An 11,692-nucleotide genomic window follows, 5' to 3' on the forward strand; every position below is an offset into this window, starting at 1 on the left:
GTTCCAGCTTTACTATGAGACGTTAGGCAAGTCCCCCACTCTGGTCCTCAGTGTCTCTATCTGTCATGCACCAGGGTTGGAACAGGTGTTCTCTTCAGTTCCTTTGAACTCAAGGGCAGCCCTTCAACTAATAAGGCTGGAAACAGGGCCTTTATATCTTTTTTTTTTTTTTTTTAACGTTTTTTTATTTTTGAGACAGAGAGAGACACAGCATGAGTGGGGGAGAGTCAGAGAGAGGCAGACACAGAATCTGAAACAGGCTCCAGGCTCTGAGCTGTCAGCACAGAGCCCAACGCGGGGCTCGAACTCACAGACCGTGAGATCATGACCTGAGCTGAAGTCAGACGCCCAACCGACTGAGCCACCCAGGCACCCCAGGGCCTTTATATCTTGGCAGCAACCATGGTTGTGGGGCCCATCTTCTTGTTCAAGCAGACCAGACCCCTGCTTTGGGTTCAACCTGAAGCAAACCTGGTCTGTAACGGGATGTGGCACAGTCAGGGCAGAGAGGGAGGGCGGTGCCAGGTGAGCTCACATCGGGTCTAGTGAGACCCCTAGAATATGCTTGCATTTTGAAGGGTAAACTGACAAACTGAATGCATCCAGAAGCAGCTGACAAGACGTGGCAGGAGGCACGAAACCAAAGTATGGGAGGTGCTATTAACAGAACAAGTTGGTCCGCCTCAAGAACAGACAAGAAAACCTGGCCACTGCCTTCAAATCTCACAGGACTATCCTAAGGTGGAGGCTCTAGTGTGTGGCCCACAGCCTTGGAGGGCAGGACTGTGGCTGAGGACTAGAAGTTTCGAGAAGTTTCAGTTCAGCATGAAGAAGAATTTCAGAACTGTCCCCGGAACAGAGATAAGCTGCCTTACTAGAGGTTGGGGTTTGGCGGTGGTAGTGAGTTCTCCGTCACTGGTAGCGTGCAAGAAGAGGCAACCTTCATTTCGCAGGTTAGACTGAGAGATCACAGAGGACCTTCAACTCCAACAGTCTGAAATTCTGTGAAGTATCCTTGATGTTCAGCAAGGAAAGACCTCCGCTAAGCATAAAGTGCAGATGGGATGTGAAACCCACCAGCATTAACATTGTATCAGAGGGCTCTGTAGAGTATTACCAGGGTTGTAGTACTTTGTAGTACAGGTGAATTTCCATAGTCTACTTCCCTCAAATTGTGAGCTGCATCAGGCAAGAGTGAGTAAGGCAGAAGCAGCTCGGATGGAGCCGCCCAGCTCTTCCTCACCTTGGGACTCCTGCTATGGTGGAAGCCAAGGGCAGCCCTGAGGATAGCTCAGCCTCCTGAAGACACTTTAGGACCATCACTAACCTCGCTGTGGGGACCATCACTCCATGCTTTCCGTGGGCCTTCGGGCTTTGTGTATTTCTGATGGAGTGGTATGACATATCCCCTCGTTATTCCTGCTTAGCTTAGAGAGTTCAGTAATCAAAGGACCCTTTAGTTACCTGTTCCTTTCCTGTCCCGTAACTTGCCTTGGCCACATAGTTCTATCACACCTATTCTGGCCGAGGAACGCTTCCTGGGACCCAGAAGGCAGGATTGGAAGGGCCCCTGGAGACAGTTTATTCCAATCCCCACCTCCTATTTCCAGATGGAAAACCTGAGGCCCAGTGGTGGGATGGGCAGCATTTGCCAGAGGCCTCAAAGCATGGGAGCAGAGCCCTAATGAGAACCTGGATTCAAGGAGGCTGGAGGCCCTTCCGTTTCCTTTATGCAAACACCAGATTGATCCCAGTAGCTGAAGTGTAGGGGATAGATGATTTGGGGCCTTGAGGGACTCAGTCCCTGCTGTATCTGAGCTGCCTTTCCGGTGTCTGGACTCAGCGTGGGTGGGGCCCCACACCAGCAGTTTCAGAAGCTTACCAACCACAGGCCAAGCCTATTGGCTGAGGTAGAGGCAGGAAGGAGGTGGGGGTGGAGGCCCCAAGGGCCCCCTCCAGAAGTGGGAGGAAAGGCAAGGCCTAAAAGTTCAGGGCTGTTGAGAAATTAGCGTTCCCACCCAAATCACAGAGGCTCTGATCACCATACACACAGGCCTCAGCTTCCCTACCTCTAAAATGGGCAGAAGTATTTTGCCAAAGTAATGCCGGAATTTGATTTCATTTTACCAGTACCTGGGGCGGTGAAGATTTAGTTCAATTTGTTCATATCATACAGCGTGGGGTCAGCCACAACTGACTGCCCCGGGGATACAGATCAGTGTGGTGATACAACCGACCTAAAGGGAGGAGGGCCAGCCTGCACTCGGCTGTGCTGGGGGGCCACCGCCTATTCTCTGAACACCTGTGATGCCCCCAGAGCACCCCAGTCAGGGGCGGATGTGGTCTCGACTGCTCTTATCTGATCGACTGATGAATGAGACCTCAGGGGAGGACAGAACCACCTGCCTCTTAAGCACCAGGACTACTGAGTCAGACCATGGCAGTCGGCGCGGCAGGCCTTGAATGCAGAGCTCATCCTCATTCACAGACAGAGAGGCTGAGGCCCAGACAAAGGCTTTCCAATGCACCACATTCCTTTTCCTCCTCCCCAGAGCCTACCTTTTCCGGCCCCCTACCAGCTTCCCAGGGCGTCTGCCAGTTCTGATCACCTTAGAGGGTCTGGTGCTGGACACGGCAGTCTGCACCATTTCTGGCATTTGGGTCAGTCTGAGACCCTGAAGGAGTGGGGCAGAAAACGACGTCAGTGGCCGGGGCAGGGCAAGAGACGTGCCGAGAGCACAGGTAACCCTGCCAGACAGCCACCTTGCTCCCCAACCCAATGGCAAACTCCCCAGTGGGTGTTCAGAGTCAAAACCCTGGCTTGCCACGTGCCTGCTGTGTGACCTTGGGAAAGTACCCTACCCTCTCTGGGCTTCTGTTTCCTCCTCTTTCTGGCACGGAGTTGGGCAATGGGATACATCGGAGTCCTTCTGGTTTTGACACACTTGGGATATAGAAGAAGGGCAGAGGGAGGTCATCCGGACACCTCATCCTGTATCAATCCCGTCACACTCGTTTGCTCTGGGCAGAGCAGGGCAGGTGATCCGACACACTCAGCCGTCAACCCCTGCATGAAGAGGGCTTCTCCAGAGGACAAGAAAGGAGGTGCCTTTGCTCAGGAGGGCCTGGGTGGGTCTCCTGCACCCTTCACACCACCCTCTGTTCTCGAGCAGCCCCCGTGGGGAGGCAATAAAAGGAAGGGCAAGCTGACGGGGACCTCAGCAGCCACCCCAGCTTACAGGTGGCATACCCCACCCCCCTGCAATCGCAGTGCTTAGCAGAGAGGTGCCCGTCAGTGAGGACACGGCACCTCCAGGGCGCTCACAGCAGAGTCGTTTGTAACAGAGGCACACTGGAAACCAGCCTCACATCTGTAGTGGGGGCTGGCTCGATACACTAAGATACCTAATACTCTGCGATGTCACTCGTAAGTTTAAAAACTGAAGCACATGTTACATACCCAGTTGGAAAGGCATCTGGTAGACCACCAATATGCAAATAAACTATTTCTACTGCGCACAAAAGAACAGAGTAAAGGGCCAAGAAAAGCACAGGTTGATGGCACTTGTTTGTCATCTCCAGAGAAAGGACGAAGATTGCTGTGGCCAAGGAGGGGTAGCATTAGTTTTACCTTAGTTCTTAGGACTTTTTAAACAACAGTATATTCCGGGGCGCCTGGGTGGCTCAGTCGGTTAAGCGTCCGACTTCAGCTCAGGTCATGATCTCACGGTTTGTGGGTTCGAGCCCCGCGTTGGGCTCTGTGCTGACAGCTTGGAACCTGCTTCACATTCTGTGTCTCCCTCTCTCTCTGCCCCTCCCCTACTCATGCTCTGTCTCTGTCTCTCTCTCAAAAATAAAGTAAAAACATAAAAAATAAATTAAAAAAACCCACAACAGTGTATTTAAACTTTACTTGTGTGCAAAGAAATTAACAAGAAGAAATACCTCTCTCTAAGCCTAAAAGCAGCCACAGCAGTCATTTTACAGATGGAGAAGTCAGGGCCCAGGGAGAGAACCTCCTATCTGCCATCCCATAGCAAGTTAGTGGAAGAGGCAGGAGTCAGTCCACTGCTGACTCCCAGGGCGGCCCTTGCCTCCGCAGGTGCCGCGGCCGGTGGCCGGTGGCCAAAAGCATCTGGGCCTCCTCGTCCAAGCACCTCCGCGTTTGCCACGCTCCCTACTCTTCTGGTGAGCCATGGGTCCAAGGGTGGGCTCTTGCTGTCCACCTTGACTGCTGGCAAGGCAGGGGCGAAGGCTGAGCGCGAGGGTGGGAGCCATTAACCCGAAGACATACAAGCTCCCCAGGGCTGCTGTAGCAAATCACCACAAAGATGGAGCCTTAAAACGGAAGTGTGCTCTCCCACAGTTCTGGAGGCTACAAGTCCAAAAGCAAGGTTGTCAGGTGAGTGGGTTCCTTCTGGAGGTTCTGAGGAAGAATCCGTCCTAGCTCCTTCTCCTGGCTTCTGGCAGTTGCCAGCAAGTCTTGGTGTCCCTTGGCCTGTGCGTCCGCATCCTTCCAATCCCTGCTTCTGTTACCGCATGGCCTTCTCCCTGTCCAAAATTTCCTGTTCTTATGAGGATAACTGTCATTGGATGAAGGCCCATCCTAATCCAGTATGACCTCATCCTAACTGGATCCCATCTCCAAAATAAGGTCACATTCATGGGTTCTAGGTGCACATGAGTTGGGGGGGGGGGTACAGATAAATTTCCAGTACAGATAAATTTCCTAACATCAAGGCTATTTCCTTAAGGAGCGGCAGCAAGTAGGGTGGTGTGGAGCCATGGAGAAATGGCAAGGAGGTCTACAAGGTTCTGGCACACTCAGTGAAAGAGCTCCACCATTGGGGGAGAGGGAGACGTGGAAGTAGGTCAGGTTGTACATCACTTATCTGGGGGAAAAGCATGGACGTGGGAGGGGTGTTTTAGGTATTGTAAGGCATCTGGCCTAGATGTTCGGGAAGATTCAGGTTTGAAAATAAAGTGACAAGATCAACGATTTTCAGGGATTAAAATTCACCTGGCGAGAAATGCCAGGTGACTTGTCTTCAGGTAATGGGCAGGTTTAGATCTCCACACGCTGAAGAAGGATGGACGTTCTCTTGCGCCTTCTCTCTGCCCACGGTGTGCTCACAGGGGCTCCCCCTGCTCTCCCTCCGGGTCCTGCCCTGCCTCCAGGTCATCCTGCACGGTTCACAGTGCTCTGAGGGTGGAGGACTGAGAAGACAAAGATGGAACCCCAAGTGCCCCCAGAACTCGGGCCAACCATCAGGTTCTTCCTTTTATTGGAGGGTGTTCCTACTTTTTCCAGGTTTCTTCTTCGAACATGAATGTTTTATCGAGGCCCTTTAGAAACCTTTTCCTAGGCAGATTTCAGACACTCGTTTACTACCTGATCTACAAATACTGAGAGGTCAGGTGGCCATCCCCCCCCCCCACCCAAGAGTGTCACCAGCTTGACCGACATAGCAGCCTGCTTCTGGGCAACTAATTTGAAGTTTTATCTTTCCTGTTCTCTTTACAACAACAACAACAAAAGACATGAAGCACAGGCCCCAAACTCAACACCCAATTTTGGCAAAGATGCAAGTCTTTAGGTGGCTGGGGGCCCTTGAGGGACCTATGCCAGCCACCTGGGAATTCAACTACAAAGGAAAAGAATAGAATTAAAAACATGTACATGTGCAGAAAATGTGTTGCCAAAGATTGAGTCTCTAAGGCAAGGATTATTAGAAATTTTTCTAATCGTCTTAGGTCACAGGGTACAGATGTCCCTTTATAAAACAGAAATCTGGCTTTCAATCTCACAAGATTTTCAGAATGCATATGTATGGAAGCCCGTAAGGGCTTTAGCTGGCATGATTTTACAGACTGGGCAAAAATCATTAGCTCGGAGGCTACATACACACCAACGTCTCCATGATGCTTGGGGCAGAGGGCTCGGTGCCCAGGAAAGTCAGCTTCCTTTCATACTCCCGACCACCCCACCCTCAGCAAACCAAGCTAAAAGGTCAGATTTGCCCTGTTCCTACTGACCAGATGTCAGGGGCCCGGACTTTCCTATTTCCCACTTACCCCAAAACAACCGTCTAGCCCCCATCCCACCAACCTTCAAAACCCAGCTGTCTCAGGAAGCCACCCCTCAGTCCCTCTGCTCCCCTCTGAGCTCAAAGCCACCCTCTCCCTCCTTAGCATGAAAACACAAGGATGCTCATGAAAAATGAGCACAGGACTAGGGCATATAAACAACCAACGGTCCAAACTGGTTAAATAAGCCATGGAACATCCACAGAATATTAGGTGGCCATTAAAAATCATGTTTCTGTGGACGATTTAACAAAAATGCACCCAGAAAATATTAACTAGAGTATGGCTATTTAAAACATATTCCTGGGGCACGTGGGTGGCTCAGCCGGGTGAGCATCCAACTCTTGATTCTGGCTCAGGTCATGATCCCAGGGTCATGGATCCCTGCTGAGTGTGGAGCCTGCTTAAGATAATCTCTCCCACTCCCTCTGCCCCTCCCCTGCTTGTACCCACATGCGCACTCTCTAGAAAAATATATATATATATTCCCAATTGTATAAAAATAGTCACCCTCATGTATATTATATATACAGTAGGGAAAATAGAATGACACCGAAATATACACAGAGGCTATGTCTTAATGGTGGGATTAAAAGTGATTTTTAAAGTTCTTTATATTTTTCCAAGTTCCGAAATTTTGCCTTAAACATTATAATAATCAGAATTAGATTTCTTAAGCGGAATCCTAAATACTTGCTAGTCCCAATCCCCCCTTCTGTTCTTGCCAAAATGTCACCTGACCTCTGCTTGAACTCCTCCAGAGATGGAGAACTCACTACCTTTCTTCCCCATGAGAAGTAGAATCTGGCTTCCTTTAGCTTCCCCTCACTGGCCACAATTCTGCCTTCTGGAACAACAGAGAACAAGGCTGCTCCCCAAGCCCCCTTGGCAACGCTTCAGAGGGTTGGAGGTAACGGCCAGGTTCCAGGCTTCATTGCCCCAATCCCCAAAGCCTTCCAAGGACATTCATGTCCCCCTGTCTCTCACATCCCTGTTTGCTTTCTTCGGGTCCAATCCAGGCAGTGATGTCCTTAAAGTATAACTGGGTCTCCCTTTTGACATTATGCACACGCCCTCTTATCAACAGCACAGTACTTGCCAGCCCGTGTATCAGGGACTCTCCTGCGTGCATTCTTTCATCTAATCTCTAGAACAACCCTATGACCTGGCAGCTAATCTCATGCCTATCTTACAGATGGAGAAACCGAGGCACAAAGAAGCCACGCCCTTTCCACGGTCACTTCATGGACCTGCGACAGAGCCAGGACTGAAGCAGCACCTAGCCCAGAGCCTGCTGTGCCGAGGGAAGAAAACAATGCGTGAACCCAGCTCTAAAGCCCACACCCTTAGCATCCATGGTTTTGTTTCGGAATTATTTATGCCTACGCCCGGGCTCTTCCACGTCAATCACTTCTGCAGCCCTCCCTCTCTCTCTCTCCTGGCCTGCTACCGGGAAGTGTTCATGAAGGGCTCCTGAAAGACACCCATTGAGGACCCAGCTGTGGGAGCAGGACCAAGTGAGTTCTCCGACACTCTACTCAGGGCTGAGGTGCCGGGGCCAGAGCCAAAGCCCGGGGCACTGGGCAGTTCTGACATCATGCCAGGCACACACACAGGGGGGCCACTGCGAGGCACTGGGAGCCCCTCCCCATCCCTGGTAAGCTACCGGGGATGGAAGGTCCCTCTGTACTCCCATGTCACTTCTACAGGCAAGTCCATGGAAAATTTGTTTCCTTGGTCCCTCCCCTCTGTCCATCCTCCGCCCAAGGCCTCCTGGGGACATGACCACATCACCCATGGTCTCAGTCAAGATGGGTTTAGGAAGGACCATGTGGTGTAGATGGCTCCACAGCACCCAGCTGCCAGCGATCCCCACTCAGGCATTCATTCGTCAGGATGTCAACTCATCCCAATCAGTGGCTTAGCCTCAGGCCGGGTCTCTCAGCTAAGGCCACCAGGCACAGGAGACTACAGAACTCAGCAAACCCTCTCATCCCTGAACTTGGAAGGACAGAGAGGTCCTAGTGGTCAAGCCCCTGTCCGTAGCCAGGGTAGTCCCCGCTGAAAGTTCCAGACTCATTCCTCGCCGCCTGTCACCTCCACTCTCCCCAAGGAGCCCCACCATACTGGGCTCTCTCTGGTTCAGCCTTGGCTCAGGCTCTTCCCTCTGCCTCGACTGTAACTCCTCCCAAACCTTCAGCACTCAGTCAAGGCATCCCCACACCCCCCTTTGCCCCAATCCAAGGAGCCGTCCTGTATCTCTTGAGGCTGAAGGAGGTACTATTGTTGCACCCCAGGCTCACCCTGGCTTAGCCTGGCTCTTGTTTGCCCCCATTTGCTCACTCAAATATTTCCACAGCACCTGCTCTGTACCGGCGATGAGCATCAGGCCGGGTGTGGCAAACCAAGCTCAGCTGTACAGCTTTATCCCCAGCCGGCTCTATGACTTTGGACACATCACGCCTCTGAACCTTCGTGTCCTCACCTGTGGAGTGGTGAAGACCCTGCAGCTCAGCCTAGCTCCCAGGGCTTTTGCGAGGCCCGCAGGATGTGAGCGTGAGTACTCTGTCAACTGCCACTAAGGGTGAGTCATCGTTGCCTCGATCTGACCCTTCTGTAGTCTGAGCTCATCTTTGCACCTCCCATCCTTAGAGCCCTGTGTCCCCCCAGGGGACTGACAGCCTGTGAGGATGGCCTTGGGAGCATCCTTGGATAAGAAATTGGGCAGGAGCACAGCCTGGAGGGATGGAAACAGGCATGAACTTTAAACAGAACTGGCCTGTAAGTCCCGCTGCACAGGGGCAGAGGCCTGGCGTTGCTGGGGCAGGGAAGGAAGGCCAGACTGCCCTGAGGCCACAGAGTGAAGGCTTTGATGCCAAAAGGCTTTGGAATCACTAAGAAGCCACATGAAGCACAGAGTTGGGGTGGGGACAAAGAGCACTGGACTAGGGGGCTGGATACCCGGGGTCTGCTCTAAGTTACTCCTTCCCTTCTCCAGGCCTTAACCTCCCATCTGTATACTGGGTATATCAGCCCAGGCGAGACCCAGGGCCCTTTCCCACTCGGATAGTCTGTGTGGACTTGACTTGCCCTTCAAAGCTTGGGGCGGGAGGGTCCAGTTCAGGCTGTACCAAGGACAGACAGGGACAGCTGGTAAGGCTCTCAGAAGGGCCAGGAGGCAAGGGAACCCATGCTCACTGTTGGAAGGGTCATGCCTAGACCAGGGCTCCTCTTCCAGTCTCCTTCTGTCCCTGCTTAGATGGAAATCACACTCGGCTCACTTTGCAGACTCAGATGCTGACATGGGTTCAGAGAACACGGACCCTCCGACCCTTAGAAGTCATCCCACTCATCTCTCTTCCTCTCCACGCAGAGGGAGAAACCGAGGCCCCGAGAGGGCTGAGGGTTTGCTCGGGGATACACAGCCTGTTTATGGCAGAGCCAGAACTGACATCCACCTATCACCAGCTCATTCCAGTCGCAAGCCAGGCTCGGCTCTATCTGCCCACCATCCCTGTCAGCCAGCCCTCTGCTTCCACTGCTTCAGGCAAGCCTCAGTTTCCCTGTGGGATTAAGGGAAGATGTGACTCTTTCTGGGTCAGAGCTTGGTGAGGTTTTTTGAACTAGGAATAAAGGAGGAGCAAGGAAAGTGGGAGAGGCTTGTACTTGGGGGGAAAACTCATCTTCCTGAACTAGAACTAGGCACAAGGCAGGGAAAGCTTGTCTTGGCCTTAGCAAAGCAGGAGCAGAGAGCAGGGAGATTCAAGTTTTATGAAAAATAACTACATTTTATGGCAGCTTGGAGCCTCTCAAGGTCTCCAGAGGCTCATCAAGTTTATGGGACCACCTGTCCCCACCTGGCAGAAAGGCAGGCAGTAGTAGGAAGAGAAGTTAGAACTTGAGGGTCCCCTCTTCCCTCTCTGTGCCCGGGGCTGTCCCCCGAGGACAGTCCTCCGGCCCCAGGCTCTGACCTTCTGGGCTGGTCAGACTTCAAGGGGCAGCTGGGCCCACTGTCAGAAACCCGAGTCGAGTCCCCTGGGTCCTAACCCAGCTCCGAGGCCCCTCGGGGGAGGGACAGGAAGGAAAGGAAGGGCAGCAGCAGGCTGCAGATCTCCTCCCTCTTTGGCCCCTCCCAGCTACCCCCAGGACGGCCCACATGCACCGGCTTTGGGGCCTCGAGGAGGCTCCAGACGGGCGCTTCTCAAACTTTAAAGCCTGTTGTGAGCACCCGGTATCTCGTTAAAAAAGTCAGGTTCTATTTTGGCAGCTCCGGGGCAGAGCCTGAGATTCTGCATTTCAAACAGGTCCCGGGTGGTGCCGCTGCTGTAAACCCGTGGACCATTCTGCGAGTAGCGGCCTTAGAGATAATCTGCCTCCGAACGGTGGGAAAAGCGGAAGGCCCAGAGAGGTCAAGTCACTAGTCCGTGGCCACACAGCGAAGCTGCGCCCAGACCGAAGGAAGAGGGCACCTGCCACAGCACTAGACATTTCCCTACTCAGGCAGCCGGAATTAGCTGCGCTTCCCGGGCCCGGGGGCCGTGTGGCTAAACTCGGCTGCCCCGCGCGGCTCAGCCCGGGGCCGGGGGGTTGGTGGGGGAAAGAGCGTCGCCTGGCCGAGCTTTCCCCGCCTCCCTCCGCGCCGGCCTCTGGCCGTCCTCCGCCTGGCACCCCGGGGGGGACCGGCGGGGGGCCGGCGGCGCCGACAGTCCCTGCGGCGGAGCGGTTCCGCACCCTCCTCCCCTCTGAAGGCAAACTTCGCCGCCGGAGCCCTTTACCTTTTTGGGGGCTTTGCAGCAGCTCGGCCGGCTGTGTCCGCAGCCCATCCTCCTCCGGGGACTCCCGGACGCCGCCTGCCTGCTCCGGGGCCCCCGAGGACCCAGCCTCCCGGGCCCCGCCGCCCGCTGCGCGCCCGCCGGCCGGGGCTGCCGGCGAGACCCTGAAACTGAACCTGGAAGCGCAGACTTGAGTCGGAGCTGGGGCGGCCGCGCGCCGTAAATACCCGAAGAGCAGGGCCTCGGGGTTCGCGGTGGCACCGCCCGCGGCAAGTGACCAGACTCTCCGTAAATGGTGACAACTTTGGGCCAGGGCAGAGAAGATCCCTATGAACAATGGATGTTTTCCCCGACCCTTGGCAGAGACAAGGCCAGGAAGAAAAATGAAAACAATGATTTAGTAAACACAACAGCTACCATTTACTGGGAGCTGGGTCTGCCCTGGCTACTTTGTACATATTACTTTATTTTTTCCCATCTCCTTGCCACGAAGGTATTATTCCTTCCACTTTACAGGTTACGAAGACGGGGATCAGAGACGTGATTTGCCTTAGCTCACATAACTAGGAAGTACCAGAGCCCAAATAAATTCCAGTTCTAACTCCTGAACCTAAGCTTCGAGCCACGTCCCTACAAATACATAATGATACTTTGTTCAGTGGTAATGCCTCCTTTACTTCTGGGTCCATAGCTCTTTCCAGTTCACGAGCGTCTGTACTACTCTGTCCATCCTGGATAGATGTTACCCATCACAACAACCTTGTGGAGCAGACGGGCAGATGCCGTGGGAATAAGGGACATCACATGTCAATGCCCGGGGAAAAGAACTTTTA

At 53.4% G+C, this 11,692-nt stretch overlaps 1 protein-coding gene across 1 annotated transcript in view; it reads right to left on the reverse strand.

Moving 5' to 3' along the window:
- Positions 1 to 11,044, reverse strand: part of CCDC69 (coiled-coil domain containing 69) — a 34,374-nt gene extending 23,330 nt beyond the window's left edge. Inside the window, exon 1 of the mRNA XM_019464463.2 lies at positions 10,863 to 11,044. Within this exon, the coding sequence (XP_019320008.2) occupies positions 10,863 to 10,910 (48 nt within the window). The 5' untranslated portion in view covers positions 10,911 to 11,044. The remainder of the gene's footprint in view (positions 1 to 10,862) is intronic.
- Between the last annotated feature and the right edge of the window lie 648 nt (positions 11,045 to 11,692).

This window comes from Panthera pardus, unplaced genomic scaffold (assembly GCF_024362965.1).
Source record: "Panthera pardus isolate Hobbes unplaced genomic scaffold, ASM2436296v1 HiC_scaffold_2, whole genome shotgun sequence".
Taxonomy (NCBI): domain Eukaryota; kingdom Metazoa; phylum Chordata; class Mammalia; order Carnivora; family Felidae; genus Panthera; species Panthera pardus.